The sequence below is a fragment of the Oncorhynchus masou genome, chromosome 10 (assembly GCF_036934945.1).
Source record: "Oncorhynchus masou masou isolate Uvic2021 chromosome 10, UVic_Omas_1.1, whole genome shotgun sequence".
NCBI classification, from domain to species: domain Eukaryota; kingdom Metazoa; phylum Chordata; class Actinopteri; order Salmoniformes; family Salmonidae; genus Oncorhynchus; species Oncorhynchus masou.
Genome location: NC_088221.1, coordinates 37902213 through 37923071, shown reverse-complemented (window position 1 = coordinate 37923071; position 20859 = coordinate 37902213). Strand labels below are relative to the sequence as shown.

Below are 20859 nucleotides of genomic sequence, written 5' to 3'. Positions count from 1 at the left end.
CCTCTATAGTGTTCACCTCACTGCAGAGAGAGAAAGAGAGCTCTGTCTGGGATGACAGTGGGACCACACAGCGTGTAGCGTAGAGAAGACTGGCAAATTAACCTTCCATAGGAGTGATAGAGTGTGTGTGTGTGTGTGTGTGTCTGTGTACCACACCACTCACTTCGCTTGCACTGTTTTACTCTTGATCGCTGGCCTAAATAGATTTAGTATGTGTGTCAGACAGTCACAGCTATAGAGCTATCATTTCACACCTCATATCTACCCTCACTGTATTCCTTTCAATGAATTTCCTGATAGCGTCTTATCAGAATAAGGTCATGGTTCGTTGGTGCCAAGACTAACGTGCACCTTGCAGGTTGTAGCGTATCGAAAGTTACAGTAGTGTATGAGGTTTGCAGCTTCCAAACTGTATAGAAAGTTACAGTAGTGTATAAGGTTTGCAGCTCCCAAGCTGTATAGAAAGTTACAGTAGTGTATGAGGTTTGCAGCTCCCAAGCTGTATAGAAAGTTACCGTAGTGTATGATGTTTGAAACTTTGAAATCAAGTGCAAACATAACACATCCTTAAAGTCCGAAACATGACCCAGCCAAGCTGCACTGCTTCTTGACACAATGCCCGCTTAACCCAGAAGCCAGCTGCACCAATGTATCGAAGGGAACACCGTACACCTGGCGACCATGTTCGCGTGCATGCGACAGGAGTCGCTAGAGCGCGGGACAAGGAAATCTCGGCTTGCCAAACCCTCTCCTAACCCGGACGACGCTGGGCCAATTGTGCACCACCTCATGGGTCTCCCAGTCACGGCCAGCTATGACACAACCTGGGATCGAACCTGGGTCTGTAGTGACGCCTCAAGTGCCTTAGATCGCTGCGCCACTCGTGCAGCCCCCGCAAATTGATTTGAACAAACAAACGAGGAATTATAATTTGATAACTCCCGATAAGGGTGGTTCCCACCTCGGGCCATGATACAGCCCTTGGAGGGAGTTGTCACACGATAATTCCCGGGTTCTCGGGCATTATTGCTTAATTGAACACTGGTCACCTTATATTCTGTTTCTATACTGCTGTTAACTCACTGTGTATCTATATACTTTATTCTCCACATATATCATCCGAATATACCTACTGCTGCATTCTGAAGTTGCTACCCAAGCGGGCTGGTCACTTTAGTTATTTTTGTACGTTTTGACACAGTCGTTCATTCGAATTGTTCTATTCATTCGATGTTGGTATGCTAAACAAATCAGTGGCATGTAGCTAGCTGAGATTCAATGAGACAAGTTCAATAATGAATGATTAAAAAAATATCCAATAGGCATACATAGGTAACTATTATGGTGAGCCAGTCCGAGCTTACCAAGCTTGTTGGTGATGTTAATAGTAATGTTTCCATTGATGGCACGTGTGGAAGAACTGTCCATGGTCCTGGCGCTGGTTTCTGACAACAGGTGCTTGCGTCTTATTTGGCAGAGAATGGGAAGTCCCACTCACATCGTTGTCAGCGAAAATGGCACTCCAGTGCTTTCTGCCAATAACTATTGAGTGAGCTCTCACACCGATTTCCACTCACAGCCATTCCAGTCTGTTATTCGAACTCAATCAGCATGACAGAGTGATCTCCAGCCTTGTCCTCGTCAACACTCACACCTTTGTTAATGAGAGAATCACTGACATGATGTCAGCTGGTCGTTGCATACAGGCCCGCATTGGATAACTTTTGCATTCTCAAGTTGCTAACCAAGCGGGCTGATCGTTTGATATTTTCTCAAGTCTTGACCCAGTCATTCATTCTAATCGTTCTATACATTCAATGTTGCTATGTAAAACAAATCAGTGGCATGTAGCTAGCTGAGATTCAATGATTATGAGAGACAACAAGTTCAATAATGAATAATTTAATAATATCCAATAGGCTTACATAAGCTGGTTAATGAATTAATGGAATTCTGAGTGTTTACGGTTTCCATGTTGAATTATTAGTTTCTCGTTGATACACAGGAGAGATCGCATTTGTAGAATGATACATGGTTGCACAGGTCGTAAAGGCAGACCGGTAGGTTTATAACCCCCAACTGTTTCAAACCAAATAGCAGCATGGAAAAATATTGTGTAGACAATTTTCTTCAGCGGGAGATGAATACATCATGGTATTTTGTGGAAGTTGTTATCCATCAAATCAACCAATTAGCATCCAGGATACAAACAACCTGTTTTATAATGACTCTACATACATGGGACATTCGTCTCAAGGTGCAAGGCTAGTGATGGCTGTTCAAGTCAAACTAACACAGGAGTGAATGCTCTCATTGTGATGCATTTTAATGACTCAGTGTATTTAAATGCTTTGAACCTGGGGAAACTGTTCAGAGTTCAGCTACGCCAACATCTTTGTGACACCGTCTTTAGATAGGGAGATAAGAACAGTTCCTGATTATTTCCGTTCCGCGACCAATGAAACCATTAGACATAAAGAGTATAAAGAATTGAGGATACTGCCTGTAGGTTCTGACAGAAAGGAAAGATAGCGAGGTGAATACAACAAGGCTGTGTGTGTGTGTGTGTGTGTGATCCCACAGCTCTGTCATTTTTTCTCAAGTACCTGTCTGATGATAACCTTGAAAAGAAGACTCTTTTGTCTCCTTTGAGCCACTACTATCTTGGTGGAAGTAGAGGGTGCTCTGGTCTGCATCCCATCATCTTCTCTTCACTCTCTCTCTCATCCTGAAATCTCTGATGCTAATCCAGGATGGTTGAAGGGTCTGAGACGATGTCAGTCTCATTAAGATAAGAATCTCAAGTGTTAAGTGCCTGGCTATCTTGACGTGCTCCACATTTTCCCGCATGCAAATAAAGTTCTGTCGATTCCATGTATGTTTCATTAGACCCTTAAAAGGTGAAACCACTTGGAGAGAGGAAGTGGACAGAAAAAAGAGGAGGACGGCCCAACCAAACAAGCCCCATGTGGAGGATAATTTTTTACTTCAAAGTGTTATTCACAAGGGCCTGCTTATTTTTAATGAGTCCAGGATGGGAAAGTAAAGTCGACTTTGTGAAGAAGATTTTACATTGTGTTGCTGTGGCAACAATTATGAGTCAACATCCATTTTAGCCACAGGGTTCTAGTCAAAAGCAGTGTAATATGTGGGGAATAGAGAGCCATTTCAAAAGTAAACATTCATTTCAGCCAGGGAAATCAAACTGTGTGTTTGCCTCAGACAATTAGCTACATCACAGGCCCAGTTAGAATAAGGGGACGTTTTCAGGCAGGCTGGGGGGCCTGTTTCAGTGCTTCAGAAGGTGAGCATCAACACAGAGTTCAGATAGCTATTGAAACACTCCTTTTTCATTGTGGGTGTGTACCAGCGCAGGTCATTTGTATGAAATTGGCAGAAAATGCTGTAAATGCTCCAATGTAATAAATTACCTTAAGAAGTGATCAGTTTGAAAATGTCTAAATTGTCTTCCAGAACTGCGATTACCGTAGTACATTCAGAGTGAATAAAGTAAGTAATGATACGCCAGTTCAAAGTTGGTATGCTCTAAACCCAGCAGACATGTTGTGGGTGTTGGGTCAGGTGTGTGTTCCTCACCTGGCTGACTCTGGCAGGGGTGAGGATCATGTCCAGAACTCCTGACCAGCCTGCCACCACTCCTGTAGGCACCGCGTAGGCCAACGCTATCATCAGGAACCGGAAATTACTGGAGGGCAAGAGAGAGAAACAAAGGTGTTTTAGCAGCAAGTTCTACAGTATCACTGCCTAGAGAAGTCCTATAGTATCACTGCCTAGAGAAGTCCTACAGTATCACTGCCTAGAGAAGTCCTACAGTATCACTGCCTAGTAAAGTCCTACAGTATCACTCCCTAGAGAAGTCCTACAGTATCACTGCCTAGAAAAGTCCTACAGTATCACTGCCTAGAGAAGTCCTACACTATCACTGCCTAGAGAAGTCCTACACTATCACTGCCTAGTAAAGTCCTACACTATCACTGCCTAGTAAAGTCCTACACTATCACTGCCTAGTAAAGTCCTACACCATCACTGCCTAGTAAAGTCCTACACTATCACTGCCTAGTAAAGTCCTACACTATCACTGCCTAGTAAAGTCCTACACTATCACTGCCTAGTAAAGTCCTACACTATCACTGCCTAGTAAAGTCCTACACCATCACTGCCTAGTAAAGTCCTACAGTATCACTGCCTAGTAAAGTCCTACAGTATCACTGCCTAGTAAAGTCCTACAGTATCACTGCCTAGTAAAGTCCTACAGTATCACTGCCTAGTAAAATCCTACACTATTACTGCCTAGTAAAGTCTTACACTATCCTAAGCTAGCAAAGTCCCATTTAAGTCCATTATGAGTCATCATGACAAACTAAAAGTTTAACTCAAAACGTTTACATTTGGTGATGAACGAAGGGTAATCTCTGGGGCAAGAAAAACGATCTACAGTGCCTTGCGAAAGTATTCGGCCCCCTTGAACTTTGCGACCTTTCGCCACATTTCAGGCTTCAAACATAAAGATATAAAACTGTATTTTTTTGTGAAGAATCAACAACAAGTGGGACACAATCATGAAGTGGAACGACATTTATTGGATATTTCAAACTTTTTTAACAAATCAAAAACTGAAAAATTGGGCGTGCAAAATTATTCAGCCCCTTTACTTTCAGTGCAGCAAACTCTCTCCAGAAGTTCAGTGAGGATCTCTGAATGATCCAATGTTGCCCTAAATGACTAATGATGATAAATACAATCCACCTGTGTGTAATCAAGTCTCCGTATGAATGCACCTGCACTGTGACAGTCTCAGAGGTCCGTTAAAAGCGCAGAGAGCATCATGAAGAACAAGGAACACACCAGGCAGGTCCGAGATACTGTTGTGAAGAAGTTTAAAGCCGGATTTGGATACAAAAAGATTTCCCAAGCTTTAAACATCCCAAGGAGCACTGTGCAAGCGATAATATTGAAATTGAAGGAGTATCAGACCACTGCAAATCTACCAAGACCTGGCCGTCCCTCTAAACGTTCAGCTCATACAAGGAGAAGACTGATCAGAGATGCAGCCAAGAGGCCCATGATCACCCTGGATGAACTGCAGAGATCTACAGCTGAGGTGGGAGACTCTGTCCATAGGACAACAATCAGTCGTATATTGCACAAATCTGGCCTTTATGGAAGAGTGGCAAGAAGAAAGCCATTTCTTAAAGATATCCATAAAAAGTGTTGTTTAAAGTTTGCCACAAGCCACCTGGGAGACACACCAAACATGTGGAAGAAGGTGCTCTGGTCAGATGAAACCAAAATTGAACTTTTTGGCAACAATGCAAAACGTTGTGTTTGGCGTAAAAGCAACACAGCTCATCACCCTGAACACCTTATACCCACTGTCAAACATGGTGGTGGCAGCATCATGGTTTGGGCCTGCTTTTCTTCAGCACGGACAGGGAAGATGGTTAAAATTGATGGGAAGATGGATGGAGCCAAATACAGGACCATTCTGGAAGAAAACCTGATGGAGTCTGCAAAAGACCTGAGACTGGGACGGAGATTTGTCTTCCAACAAGACAATGATCCAAAACATAAAGCAAAATCTACAATGGAATGGTTCAAAAATAAACATATCCAGGTGTTAGAATGGCCAAGTCAAAGTCCAGACCTGAATCCAATCGAGAATCTGTGGAAAGAACTGAAAACTGCTGTTCACAAATGCTCTCCATCCAACCTCAAAAGGTGGCGCTACAAAGTATTAACTTAAGGGGGCTGAATAATTTTGCACGCCCAATTTTTCAGTTTTTGATTTGTTAAAAAATTGTGAAATATCCAATAATTGTCGTTCCACTTCATGATTGTGTCCCACTTGTAGTTGATTCTTCACAAAAAAATACAGTTTTATATCTTTATGTTTGAAGCCTGAAATGTGGCAAAAGGTCGCAAAGTTCAAGGGGGCTGAATACTTTCGCAAGGCACTGTATAACCCGTGTGCATGACAGGAGTACATATGTCTGTCTGAGACAATACAGAGCAGAGCAAAGCCTCACCCGTCTCCTTCCTTCTCTCTGGTTGATAATGTGTTGAGTCGTGCCACCAGACAGCCTCTTGCTTTCCTATCCTGTCAGCTAGCACCACACAGCATCTGACTGTCAGGCACGATCTATCCCACATCACAATGTGGTGACAGAGAGATAAACACCTGGCCATGAACCAGGAAGAGATGAGAAGAGCTGCTTGACAGGCTGGCAATACTCGCTCCAAGATGAGGTTTGAATACGGGGGAGAGCAGCTAAGAAATGGAATCGACAAATGGAGAACCGGGAACCTTTCATGTGGTGACACCAGCCACATACACAAACACACAAACACCTACTTAATAACATATTTACTTGTATAAATGGGTTTGGAAATAGTAGCATGTCAAACAAAGTCATTTCCCGCATCTGAGATGTTGATCTGAGACAATGATTCTCTGATTGTTCTGTGACTCCAAGATCCCTGGAAGGAAGATTATGGCCTTCTGCTAATCGAGTGGATTACGCCAATCACATCTGAATCCATTCCCCCTGCCCTGCTTCCGCTCTGAGAGTCTACAAATGACACATTTACCACCTGCTGTAAACATAGTGTTCATGGTTGTGAGAACATTATGGCTAGATGCTATGCAGTCAGAAATGATGAGTGTATCGGTTAGGACCACGGACAACTAAGTGAGATACCCACGTTAGGAAAACAGAACCTAATCTTGTGTGCTCTTTCACTAGCTAACAGTCTGAGAGGAGAGACATACGAGACTGAGGGTATTTAATATAAACTGTTGTAAGGGGTTGGTCATATCAATGGGACTTTGGCCAGTTCTGTCAGTCTTTGTAAACACTGACAAACCACAGAGAGGGTGGTTATTTTCCTCGGGGTTGTTTTTGATCTCCCCCTGAGGATGAGGAACGCCTTAAGAATTCACCGGATGCCCCTCCACCATACGCACAGGACGCCGCTGGCATATCAATGGAAACAAACAAATGCATGAGTAAACGGCTGCTGTCCGTAGTGAACGGACATTAGGGAAACAAAAACAATCCTCCACAGAGAGACAGAGGAGACAGATTTCCCCTTCCATGACGGCTGCTGTCACTGTCAGCCTCGACGCCTGGTGATTTAATGGTGCTGTTAGGCGGGTGAAGTGATGGTTCCCAAATGAAATCAGCGGCGTGGAGACGCAGCGGGGACAGGGTCTTATGGTTGATTGTAATTGGTCATAGAGTGATTGGAGTGGTGCCAGACAGACCGTGTTAGCAGCGAGGTAAGAGTGGGGGATGGGGGGGGCTCCACTGTTAGCGAGAGTCTCCGCTCTGTGTTCAGACACACACAGGCTCCTGGATGCACTGGCCTGATAATTAGAGAGACATTTGTAGAAATGCTCATAAACCACTAAGGGCTGGCACTCTTACTCCTCTCACTTGATTAGCTATTCGTCCGTGCTGAGACGGAACAGGCATAAACTAACTCTAAGGAGAGAGACGGACAGGGAAGTAGACGAGGGGCTGTACGTATCAAGAGTAGAAATGCTGAGGATCAAGTACCCCTCTTCATTCATTATAATCAATGAGGTTTAGCTGATCCTAGATCAGCACTCCTACTTTGTGAAAACGGACCGATCATGGATTTAAAATAATTGGATTTGTGTAAGCATTGGCTGGAGGGAGTTTTCCATGATGTTTTCCACCCAGTACCCTGTCCTGTGGTACTCGACTACTTGGCCTTGGAGGAGTTGAGTCGAGAGAGAGACGGACTCGTAAAAGTGTGTTGATGGAACGCTCTCTCTATCTCTGCTGTGATGGCAGGAATCAATATCAGCACCTTTTTCCATCCCACAGCTTACTTAGATCACTGTATAGAAAGGCTGTCCCAAATGAAACCCTATGCCCCATGTAGTGCACTATATAGCCCAGCTCTGGTCAAAAGGTTTAATACATGTAATAGGGTGCTATTTGGGACACAGGCTAAGTAAGCACAGCACAGGTCCGCCCTGTGGAGGGTGAAATATTCCGGGGAGCCATGAAGCCAGAGGCATCATCAGCTAAGTGCCATTTGTCCTTGACAGGTCTTGGCTGGAGTTCAATGCATCAGAATGAGCAAGAGAAAACGTTCCAAGGCAAAATGACTGTTATTGTAATAATGGGACCTTCATTAATGCTGCTAGCTAACATCATTACTATTCTCAGGGCAGTGGTCACGTAGTACTGATAACCTTTCTAAATTTGTGGAGAGCTGCATAACATCCCAAATGGCACCCTATTCCCTATATAGTGCACTACTTTTGACCAGACCTGTGTTGTGATTAGGCTCTGCAGCGGAAGGGAATGGCTGGGCGAACCTATCATTTACTACGGTTCAAAACTCTGTCTGGCACAACAACAGAATGGAAGGAAGGGGCAAAAAATGGTGGCTTAGGATACTGGCTTAGAAAACCTAGCAAACTTTAGAAAACAGAATGTTGCTGCTAACCCAGGTCCATCTTTCTTTGACGAGTGGAACTTAGATACTCAAGGCCCAATTTTTCCCTTCCTTCTGTCCACAATCCTTCTGTAGAGTAGAACTCCCAGCAGCCAGACAGCCACTGATGCTGCTTGAGTGTGATACAGTTCAGACTGGCCGCTGGTAGGCTGCTTATCAGTGGGACTCCAGATCGCATTACAGTCCCAATGGGGCAGTCCAGACAAAGTGTGTGTGTGTGTGTGTGTCAGACAGTGTGCACACTGGGTTTATGACCTCTTGAAGCTCTGTGCTTAGCAGCTTAGTTTGTTATTGTTTATCATCAGTGAGAGTCAGTAAGAACTAGAGACAGAAAGAGAGAGAGCAAGAGAGAGAGCCAGAGAGAGAGCAAGAGAGAGAAAGAGAGATCTGCCTGTCTGGAGGGGCTGACTGTAGGGAGTTACAGAGAGCCAAGCAGCCAACCCGCTTGCTGACTGGCTGTCCACAGCCCAGCGCTTCATCCCAGTCCCACAACCCACAGGCCATCATTCCTCGGCTCATTCCATTCCACCACCAGACAGGATACGCACCACAGGAACAGAATCCGCGGATGGCAATGAGTGCTCTAGCTCTCATCCAAAAACAGCACCATTTCCCCCAGCTCTCAGTGTGTGTGTGATGCAAGGCTAGGAGGACAGTGCATTCTGAATGTTGCATGACTATGTTACAGGACCCCAGACTCCAGAGGATCCTGGCTGTATGAGTACAGTATGTTACAGGACCCCAGAAGACCATGGCTGTATGAGTACAGTATGTTACAGAACCACAGACTCCAGAGGACCCTGGCTGTATGAGTACAGTATGTTACAGGACCCCAGACGACCCTGGCTGTATGAGTACAGTATGTTACAGGACCCCAGAAGACCCTGGCTGTATGAGTACAGTATGTTACAGAACCACAGACTCCAGAGGACCCTGGCTGTATGAGTACAGTATGTTACAGGACCCCAGACGACCCTGGCTGTATGAATACAGTATGTTACAGGACCCCAGAAGATCCTGGTTGTATGAGTACAGTATGTTACAGGACCCCAGAAGACCCTGGCTGTATGAGTACAGTATGTTACAGAACCACAGACTCCAGAGGACCCTGGCTGTATGAGTACAGTATGTTACAGGACCCCAGACGACCCTGGCTGTATGAGTACAGTATGTTACAGGACCCCAGAAGATCCTGGTTGTATGAGTACAGTATGTTACAGGACCCCAGAGGACCCTGGCTGTATGAGTACAGTATGTTACAGGACCCCAGACGACCCTGGCTGTATGAGTACAGTATGTTACAGGACCCCAGAAGATCCTGGTTGTATGAGTACAGTATGTTACAGGACCCCAGAAGACCCTGGCTGTATGAGTACAGTATGTTACAGGACCCCAGAAGACCCTGGCTGTATGAGTACAGTATGTTACAGGACCCCAGACTCCAGAAGACCCTGGCTGTGTATGGATGAGGAGATGACGATTCTGATGATTTATTTATTAAGCATGGCCAGTGGAATGCCATGGGAATGCCAGGGGCACCTTAGGGCAGTGTAAATAATCTAGGGGGAGAGATGATATGTCTTTGATGCACATTAACTAGCAGCCCAAACAGTACATGTACATAATCTCCACCCTGCACAGCCAGAAGAGGACTGGCCACCCCATTGCCTGGTTCCTATCTAGGTTTCATCCTAGGTTCCGGACTTTCTAGGGAGTTTTTCATTGCCACAGTGCTTCTACATCTGCATTGTTTCCTGTTTGGGGTTTTAGGCTGGGTTTCTGTATAGCACTTTGTGACATCTGCTGATGTAAAAATAGCTCTATAAATAAATGTGATTGAAGGCATCATACAACTTAATTGCAGATCACTCCGTTGATTCAGGTTCATGACAGGTTCATCTCAGCATGCTGCTCTATTCAGAGTGGTTCTGTAAAACTACATCAATATGCTTTCTACATTGCTGTACGGTGCATTGCCTGTCAGTAAAGTAAAGTAATATGAATTCCTGCTTTTAGTGTTGGTGTGTGACGATGTCAAAGGACCAGACAGCACATACCTGAGTAGTCTGCAGATGCTGCTGCTGTAGCGGAGTCTCTGGCTGGCAGCGGCTACACTGGGAGGTCTGGGGGGCCGGGAGGGGAAGTAGAACAGCACCGCAGCAAACAGCACCGCCACCACACCAAGCTCTATATGGCAGGAGGGAGAAAGACAGCTCAGTGGGTTATTAACCTTAAGGTCAAAGATAAAGGTTATTATTAGCCTCCCAATGACCTGAACTCAGTCAATGTGTCAGGAACAAACCCATTCCACGCAGAGATACAGTTGACGTCGGAACTTTCCATACACTTAGGTTGGAGTCATTAAAACTCGTTTTTCAACCACTCCACAAATTTCTTGTTAACAAACTATAGTTTTGGCAAGTCGGTTAGGACATCTACTTTGTGCATGACACAAGTAATTTTTCCAACAATTACACTCATAATTCACTGTATCACAATTCCAGTGGGTCAGAAGTTTACATATACTAAGTTGATTGTGCCTTTAAACAGCTTGGAAAATTCCAGAAAATGTCATGGCTTTAGAAGCTTCTGATAGGCTAATTGACATCATTTGATTCAATTGGAGGTGTACCTGTGGATGTATTTCAAGGCCTACCTTCAAACTCAGTGCCTCTTTGCTTGACATCATGGGAAAATCAAAAGAAATCAGCCAAGACCTCAGAAAAAAGATTGTAGAACTCCACAAGTCTGGTTCATCCTTGGGAGCAATTTCCAAACGCCTGAAGGTACCACGTTCATCTGTACAATCAATAGTAGACAAGTATAAACACCATGGGACCAATAGCCGTCATACCGCTCAGGAAGGAGACGCGTTCTGTCTCCTAGAGATTAAAGTACTTTGGTGCAAAAAAGTGCAAATCAATCCCAGAACAGCAAAGGACCTTGTGAAGATGCTGGAGGAAACGGGTACAAAAGTGTCAAAATCCTCAGTAAAACAAATCATACATCGACAAAACCTGAAAGGCTGCTCAGCAAGAAAGAAGCCACTGCTCCAAAACCGCCATAAAAAAGCCAGACTACGGTTTGCAACTGCACATGGGGACAAAGATCGTACTGTCATGACGTTGGCCTGGGGGTAGGTTTATGACAGTCATAAATACCTCTTCCCCCCTTTTTCCTCTCTCTACCCTACTGATGTGAAATTAGAAAACCCCTTGGTTAACATAGAGATTCTGGGAACATCAGAAGGTGGGAGGAAATTAACAATATTCTGGTAATCCGACCAATTGAACATATGAGGTGGTACTTAATGAATGGGATGTCAGTTCGGTGGTCATCTGGGACTTTCGAGATGAAATGTAATTTTAGCTTCCAAATGAGAGATTTGGGTTTTCATAAGGTTAGGGCTCTGATCAATCAGTGGCCCGCCCCTGTGAAGACACATGGGTTATAAAACTTTTCAAACACGCCCTTCTCGCTCCACTATATAAAGCCTTGACGAAAATGTAACCTCCTGTACCAAAGTACGTGAGGCCTGCAGCCTCTGTGTTAAAAGGACTAACATGTCAACTACAGAACGAAGCCAACCTCAGCGTGAGCTTTGGTTGCGAATGGTATGAACTTTGAACTCTTATTCACTACAGAAGTGATACCTCCTAGCCGTTGAGTTAGCAGCAGCCGCTGCAAACACGGGCTAGGAAAGAACAGACAGAATATCCCTTCTACCACACAATGACGTTAAAACAACGTATCCAATTGACCACCAGAGACATTCTTCAAAGGATAAAGGACTCGGTTTGGCAACACAGCCATCCATCTACCACCAACCTACCGAAGTGCAGCTCAGAGTAAATATTTATTGCATTTTCCTTTTCCAAATGGGTGGCAATTTAGAATGCATAAGATACTGTACGATAGCACAGCTTCTCCCTTTGTCCCTCAGTCTTCCCGCTCTTTCACTCAAACCCAGCCCCTTTTCTTTTGTGTAACCAGCTGTCATATCTGTTCCATCTGCTAGGGACGTTTTCCTTTATGATATAATTTGTAATCAAGGTATGATTCATTCTTTGTATATGTAATTCTATGTGATTAGTTAGGTGTTTAGTAAATAAATAATTAAACCCAATTTTGTATTGCTGATTCAACTTGTTAGCCAGGGTTCATGAAGATAACCAAGAATGTACAACTTTCAGATGAGACTGAATTAAGGTGATGATTAATATTGACTACTATTGCTGTAAAATATTACTAGGTCTTTGTGAGTTTATTCGGAAGATAACAGCTCTATAAATATTATTTTGTGGTGCCGCGACTATCCAGTTAATTACATTTACATGATTAGCTCAATCAGGTAATATTAATTACGGAGAAAGGATTTTATAGAATAGCATGTTATATCACTTAATCTGGCATAGCCAAAGACACGACAGTACTTTTTGGAGAAATGTCCTCTGGTATGATGAAACAAACAGAACTGTTTGGTCATAATGACCATCATTATGTTTGAAGGGAAAAGGGGGAGGCTAGCAAGCCAAAGAACACCATCCCAACCGTGAAGCACGGGTTGGCAGCATCAAACATAGGGGTGCTTTGCTGCAGGAGGGACTGGCGTACTTCACAAAATAGATGGCATCATGAGGAAGGAAAATGATGTGCATATATTGAAGCAACATCTCAAGACAGTCAGGAAGTTCAAGCTTGGTTGCAAATGGGTATTCCAAATGGAAAATGGCCCCAAGCATACTTCCAAAGTTGTGGCAAAATGGCTTAAGGACAACAAAGTCAAGGTATTGGAGGGGCCATCACAAAGCCCTGAACTCAATCCTAGAAAATCTGTGGGCAGAACTGAAAAAGCGTGTGCGAGCAAGGAGGCCTACAAACTTGACTCAGTTACACCAGCTCTGTCAGGAGGAATGGGCCAACATTCACTCAACTTATTGTGGGAAGCTTGTGGAAGGCTACCCGAAACATTTGATCCAAGTTAAACAATTTAAAGGCAATGCTACCAAATACTAATTGAGTGTATGTAAACTTCTGACCCACTGGGAATGTGATGAAAGAAATAAAAGCTGAAATAAACCAAATCATTCTCAACTATTATTCTGACATTTCACATTCTTAAAATAGTGGTGATCCTAACTGATCTAAGACAGGGAATTTTTACTAGGATTAAATGTCAGGAATTGTGAAAAACTGAGTTGAAATATATTTGGCGAAGGTGAATGTCAACCTCTGACTTCAACTGTAGATGTATACGTCTCTGATTCCACCCTACTTTTAGATGGAACAGAACAGGACAGCAGAGCACAGAACCTGCGAACATACAGACCTGCTGTGTTGATGATGTCCAGTGTAGTCAATTAAGAGAGCAGCGGTTTATCAGAGTGATGTCCCTGGGACTAGATTATTCAGCTGGCACAGACACTGTAGAGGGCTCTGATACTCTCTGGTAGCCTGCCTTCATGGCCCTGGCTTCCAAACAAGCTACTAAATCCCCCAACCCTTTTCACTGGGCCTGGCCTGGCATGGCTTGGCATGGGCAACCGAATCGGACACATCTCACTTGGAAAATCTATAGCATCTTCAGACAATCTATTTCCCAAAAAGTACCACCAGAATCATAAATCATGTTTTTTCTTGTCATAATGTGCAGATTGGTTGGACAGCAGCTGCATTTTTACTGGCTGGCTAGAGCAACGCAGCTCACATTAGTTTTTTCAACCCAAAAAATACTTTTCATTTGGCACAAGGGTTGACTGCTGCTTTTCTGTAGTGTGTGTATGGAGGTGCAGAATATATTATCCTCAGAGAAGCAGAAGGAAAACATCAAGGAATATAATTCCCTCTAAATGCTTTCTGACTTGAAATTAATTTCCCTATGACCTCTAAAGGGCTCGGTTCAGAAAAGGTGTCTGTTTTGTCCTTTTAAATGTAATAAGAATGCGCCCTTAGGTTAACACAAAGCCAGAGCTTCAATGTACCATTGTGGGCGGATAATATATTTTTTTTTCATTAAATGCTTTAATTTTCTGAATCAGTTAAGCAGACCAATCCAAGCTCCCATCTTTTTATGGCAGCCCGTTCTGTTCTGAATAGTACATTGTTGAAACGTTTGAGACTGGTATTTGTGTGATGAGACAGTCAGATCACTTTGAATCTCTCCCTAGACAAGATCCAGACCAGAGATGGTCTGTTATTGATTCCTGCAGGGTAATGATGACTGACTGTCTGTGCTGCTGTCAGTACCTACCTACATACATACGACTCTTTGTAGGACATTGTACTGAATATCTTCTCATCTTCAGTATTCTCATTGCGCCAGTGTTCATGCACCTTGGTTTGAATGCGAGGTAGCGACAGCATTTCTTTTTGTTTGGCCTGTCTGCATACACAACCAGTTGGATTCTGTCTTGTGTATCTGGGTAACACTTTACTGCACGCCCCCTTACGTATGCATTCATAAAGCCTTTATAATAGCTACATAAGACAAAACATCAGTACCTGCATACAAAACCAGCTGAATCCTGTCTCGTATGTGATTGATCTGGGTGTCTGTCGAGACAACAGCTCGGGCCACCATGACACGGGTGGTGTCGTTAGGGGCGGGCACAAGCAGTGGGCCGACGATGAAGGAGCACGCCGCCCCCAGATAGCTGACCAATGAGGCGACAGCGGTGGCTGTGGCTCTCTGGTCTGGAGCGAACCATGTGGTGGAGAGGAGGGGTCCAGCGCTCATTATTGTTGGTCCGGCCAAACCATTCAATAGCTGACCACCGTGTATTAACCTGCAGAGAGGAGAGGACAGGGAGAAACATGAAACATTAATGTCACATCATGCATACAGACAAGGCAAACAGTGGAACCAGATAAATGTTATTGTACATGTGATAAGCTCTCAGTATTTTTCATTCAGAACTATAGAAAACATCATTAGATTATTTATGAACATACAATAAGTGGTCCCACATTTCCTCAATGTTCAGTAACTCTGAGTCCCCTGTGCCCAGCCAGCCCAGTGTGTCTGAGGCCTGAGTGGCCAGGGAGAACAGAACACTGCTGTGCTGATTAATTGTCCGTGAGCTCAGCTTTGTAAAGACAAGGTTCAGTCTGCCCTGTCTGAGATCACACACACACACAGACAGAGAGACAGAGAGACAGAGAGACAGAGAGACAGAGAAAATGATTGAGCTTAGAAAAAGAGAGAGAAGTGGATACAGAGAGAAAAACGAGCAACTCTCAGACAGTCTGCCACCGTCTGCCTTGACAGTTCAAACCAGAGCAGCGCAAACCAAAAACAGCTCAAACAAGAGCAGCTCATGGCAGATGACAAGAGCCGCCAACACTGACAAGGCAGATTGATGGAAGTGTCTTTATCCCTTACCTCCTCCTGAGATCTTCTCAAACTCTTAACCCACCCCCTCCCTCCCCCTCTGTCTTCTACACTAAAATAGTCTCCCTCACGTCTCTTCGGTCTCTCTCCTTCCACTTTCCACCTTCCTCCCATTTCTCTCCCTCCTCCACTCGCTCTCCATCTAGCCCCCTCCCCCATCTCTCTCCCACTCTCTCTCCCTCTCGCGCTGTGATCACTCATTCCATTAAAGCCAAACAGAATTATCAAAATTATGAAATTATTTATGGTGCCCGCTGTTCCTAAGATCTATGTTCCATCTGCTATACTTGATGACATCCCATCCTCCACTGATCCTTGGAGAATTCCAAATCCTCAATCAATGGTGATCGGTACAAGACTACGAGTACTGTATCTAACTGATAATAATTTTCATTAGATATGATATCTGATTTAACACACTAGATTTGATGCATGGATATCTGAAGGATTCTGATCGAGAACATTCAGTCTCAAGGGATATACCTTCTAAAAACCATCTGTGTGACCTTATCACTGTGTGGCCTAAAATGAAATCTGACCTAATATGAAATGTGACCTCGGCCTCAACTGAAGCGATCAACATAATATAAAGGTCTTCAGATAGATGGAGGAGACTGCTAATCAAATTCTCAGATAAAGGGATGATTAATCAATTCCTGCTTGATGATTCTGGGGTGTGGAAGAGTGGAGGGAGGAGGAGAAGAGGAGTGGAAGAGAGGAGGACGGGAGGGAGAGCGGTCGTTCTGCGAGAGATGATTCACTTAATGTGTATTGATGAACCCTGTCAGAGAAAATCTCATTGCTCTGAAACCAAGCCAGCCCAGCGAGGAAGAAAGTCAGTCAGTTAGATATACAGTATGCTCATGTCTCTTAACCTGTCATAGTGTAACAGAGGTAATACTACTGCCACTGCCGGAAACCCACTCCAATCTAACATGTCAGAGGATGGCACAATCAGAGAAGCCATGGCAGTATCATTGGCACAATGGGTCATGGCTGTGCGTGTATATGTGTGTATGTGTGTGTGTATGTGTGTGTGTGTGTGTGTGTGTGTGTGTGTGTGTATGTGTATATACAGTGCCTTGTGTGTGTGTGTGTGTGTGTATGTGTGTGTATATGTGTGTGTGTGTGTGTGTGTGTATGTGTATATACAGTGCCTTGCGAAAGTATTCGGCCCCCTTGAACTTTGCGACCTTTTGCCACATTTCAGGCTTCAAACAAAGATATAAAACTGTATTTTTTTGTGAAGAATCAACAACAAGTGGGACACAATCATGTTGTGGAACGACATTTATTGGATATTTCAAACTTTAACAAATCAAAAACTGAAAAATTGGGCGTGCAAAATTATTCAGCCCCCTTAAGTTAATACTTTGTAGCGCCACCTTTTGCTGCGATTACAGCTGTAAGTCGCTTGGGGTCTGACTATCAGTTTTGCACATCGAGACAAAATTTTTTCCCATTCCTCCTTGCAAAACAGCTCGAGCTCAGTGAGGTTGGATGGAGAGCATTTGTGAACAGCAGTTTTCAGTTCTTTCCACAGATTCTCGATTGGATTCAGGTCTGGACTTTGACTTGGCCATTCTAACACCTGGATATGTTTATTTTTGAACCATTCCATTGTAGATTTTGCTTTATGTTTTGGATCATTGTCTTGTTGGAAGACAAATCTCCGTCCCAGTCTCAGGTCTTTTGCAGACTCCATCAGGTTTTCTTCCAGAATGGTCCTGTATTTGGCTCCATCCATCTTCCCATCAATTTTAACCATCTTCCCTGTCCCTGCTGAAGAAAAGCAGGCCCAAACCATGATGCTGCCACCACCATGTTTGACAGTGGGGATGGTGTGGTCAGGGTGATGAGCTGTGTTGCTTTTACGCCAAACATAACGTTTTGCATTGTTGCCAAAAAGTTCAATTTTGGTTTCATCTGACCAGAGCACCTTCTTCCACATGTTTGGTGTGTCTCCCAGGTGGCTTGTGGCAAACTTTAAAATACACTTTTTATGGATATCTTTAAGAAATGGCTTTCTTCTTGCCACTCTTCCATAAAGACCAGATTTGTGCAATATACTGTTGTTGTCCTATGGACAGAGTCTCCCACCTCAGCTGTAGATCTCTGCAGTTCATCCAGAGTGATCATGGGCCTCTTGGCTGCATCTCTGATCAGTCTTCTCCTTGTATGAGCTGAAAGTTTAGAGGGACGGCCAGGTCTTGGTAGATTTGCAGTGGTCTGATACTCCTTCAATTTCAATATTATCGCTTGCACAGTGCTCCTTGGGATGTTTAAAGCTTGGGAAAACTTTTTGTATCCAAATCCGGCTTTAAACTTCTTCACAACAGTATCTCGGACCTGCCTGGTGTGTTCCTTGTTCTTCATGATGCTCTCTGCGCTTTTAACGAACCTCTGAGACTATCACAGTGCAGGTGCATTTATACGGAGACTTGATTACACACAGGTGGATTGCATTTATCATCATTAGTCATTTAGGTCAACATTGGATCATTCAAAGATCCTCACTGAACTTCTGGAGAGAGTTTGCTGCACTGAAAGTAAAGGGGATGAATAATTTTGCACGCCCAATTTTTCAGTTTTTGATTTGTTAAAAAAGTTTGAAATATCCAATAAATGTCATTCCACTTCATGATTGTGTCCCACTTGTTGTTGATTCTTTACAAAAAAATACAGTTTTATATCTTTATGTTTGAAGCCTGAAATGTGGCAAAAGGTCGCAAAGTTCAAGGGGGCCGAAACAGAAAACAGCCATATTTTGCCAATAACATACCATTTTGAAACTTCAGACGCCATTTTTAACATATTTTCTTGATGCTGGAGTCATGAAATGTTCAGAGTACATTGAGGGGAGTTACTGTTTTCAATACATGAAAAAAATGGCAAAAATGAAGATTCATTGGCTTTCAGACAGCTACCTTAACCTGATTTGATTCGAGAGTTATCATCAATGCTGCTCTGCTCTGACCTCTGTTTAATCAGTGACCACTAATATCTTTTCTCCTCTCCTGCCCTGGCCTCTTTTCAGATATTCTGACTGACTCAGATTCTCCTTAGGTATTTTTCCCTGACCTAGACTAGAGAATAGCTCTGACAACAGAAAGGTGTTTCAATCCCACAACTCACTCCCTTTGATTCTCAGAAATGAGCTCCAAACTGAACAACGTTTACACTCCAGAGCATATGGTTAAAAAAGATGCCAATCGAAAATTAAACGATGGTTCTCCCTCCTTTAAAAATAACATCTAGTACATGCTGTCAATGGATCTCTCCTGTTCCTAAATCAAGCTAACTGCAACCATCCTTCTCCCTTACAGCACAGCCATTCTTCTCCGTTTGATCACTGCCTGCAATGCCCTTGAACTCCTCAGCTTCTCTTCCCTCCTCCAGTCCTCTCCTCTCAGCTGCTCTCCTCCCCTCCCGCTCAGCTCCTCTCCTGCTCATCTCCACAAAGTGCTATTTCAAATCAGATCAGTAGCCAATTGGGCTTATTGTATCTAAATCACAGGTTGACGTTTATTGTCATGAGTCTTGTCCTGGAGGCAGACATGAGTGATTTCCCCTTAGATAGGCCAGCTGCAAAGTCAAAATTGGCTATATTGTAAAAAATGACTTCGTGGCTGTGCAAGCTAGTGACCACTCTGCAGAGCTGCCTCCAGAACAAGATTCAAGATTAAACGCGCTAGCCTACATCTAAATCACAATCACAAGCAGAGCACCCACACTCTGGAAAGAGATGTGTAAATTGCATATGTATATGTGTGAGACACATACATAGCAGCAGTATTGGTTGACAATAACAAACCCCATGTCTCAGAACTTTAACTCAGCAGGGTGGTGATCATTAATGTAAAGTACTTAAGTAAAAATACTTTAAAGTACTACTTAAGTAGTTTTTGGGATATCTGTACTTTACTATATATTTTTTTGAAAACTTTTATTTCACTAAAATAATGTACTTTTTTTACTCAATACATCCCTTACACCCAAAAGTACTCGTTACATTTTGAATGCTTAGTAGGACAGGAACATGGTCCAATTCATGCACTTATCAAGAGAACACGTGGTCATCCCTACTGCTTCTGATCTGGCGAACTCACAAAAAACATATGCATCATTTGTAAATGATGTCTAAGTGTTGGAGTCTGCCCCTGGCTGTCTGTAAATGATGTCTAAGTGTTGGAGTCTGCCCCTGTCTGTCTGTAAATGATGTCTAAGTGTTGGAGTCAGCCCCTGGCTGTCTGTAAATGATGTCTAAGTGTTGGAGTCTGCCCCTGTCTGTCTGTAAATGATGTCTAAGTGTTGGAGTCTGCCCCTGGCTGTCTGTAAATGATGTCTAAGTGTTGGAGTCTGCCCCTGTCTGTCTGTAAATGATGTCTAAGTGTTGGAGTCTGCCCCTGGCTGTCTGTAAATGATGTCTAAGTGTTGGAGTCTGCCCCTGGCTGTCTGTAAATGATGTCTAAGTGTTGGAGTCTGCCCCTGTCTGTCTGTAAATGATGTCTAAGTGTTGGAGTCTGCCCCTGGCTGTCTGTAAATGATGTCTAAGTGTTGGAGTCAGCCCCTGTCTGTCTGTAAATGATGTCTAAGTGTTGGAGTCTGCCCCTGGCTGTCTGTAAATGATGTCTAAGTGTTGGAGTCTGCCCCTGGCTGTCTGTAAATGATGTCTAAGTGTTGGAGTCAGCCCCTGGCTGTCTGTAAATGATGTCTAAGTGTTGGAGTGTGCCCCTGGCTGTCTGTAAATGTTTTAAACATGAAAATGGTGCCGTCTGCTTTGCTTAATATAAGGAATTTGAAATTATTTATATTTGATACTTAAGAATATTTAGAACCAAATACTTTTATTCAAGTTGTATTTTACTGGGTGACTTTTACTTTTACTTGAGTAAGTTTCTATTAAGGCATATATACTTCTACTCAAGGATCCCAACTGAATACCTTTTCCACCA

At 43.5% G+C, this 20859-nt stretch overlaps 1 protein-coding gene across 1 annotated transcript in view; it reads right to left on the bottom strand.

The window, feature by feature from the left end:
- LOC135547585 (solute carrier family 49 member 4 homolog) overlaps window positions 1-20859 on the bottom strand; it is an 82064-nt gene that overhangs the window by 39775 nt on the left and 21430 nt on the right. The window contains exons 3-5 of the mRNA XM_064976712.1: window positions 15016-15299; window positions 10572-10701; window positions 3598-3706 (exon numbers count right to left, since the gene is read on the bottom strand). Of these exons, the coding sequence (XP_064832784.1) occupies window positions 3598-3706; window positions 10572-10701; window positions 15016-15299 (523 nt within the window). The remainder of the gene's footprint in view (window positions 1-3597; window positions 3707-10571; window positions 10702-15015; window positions 15300-20859) is intronic.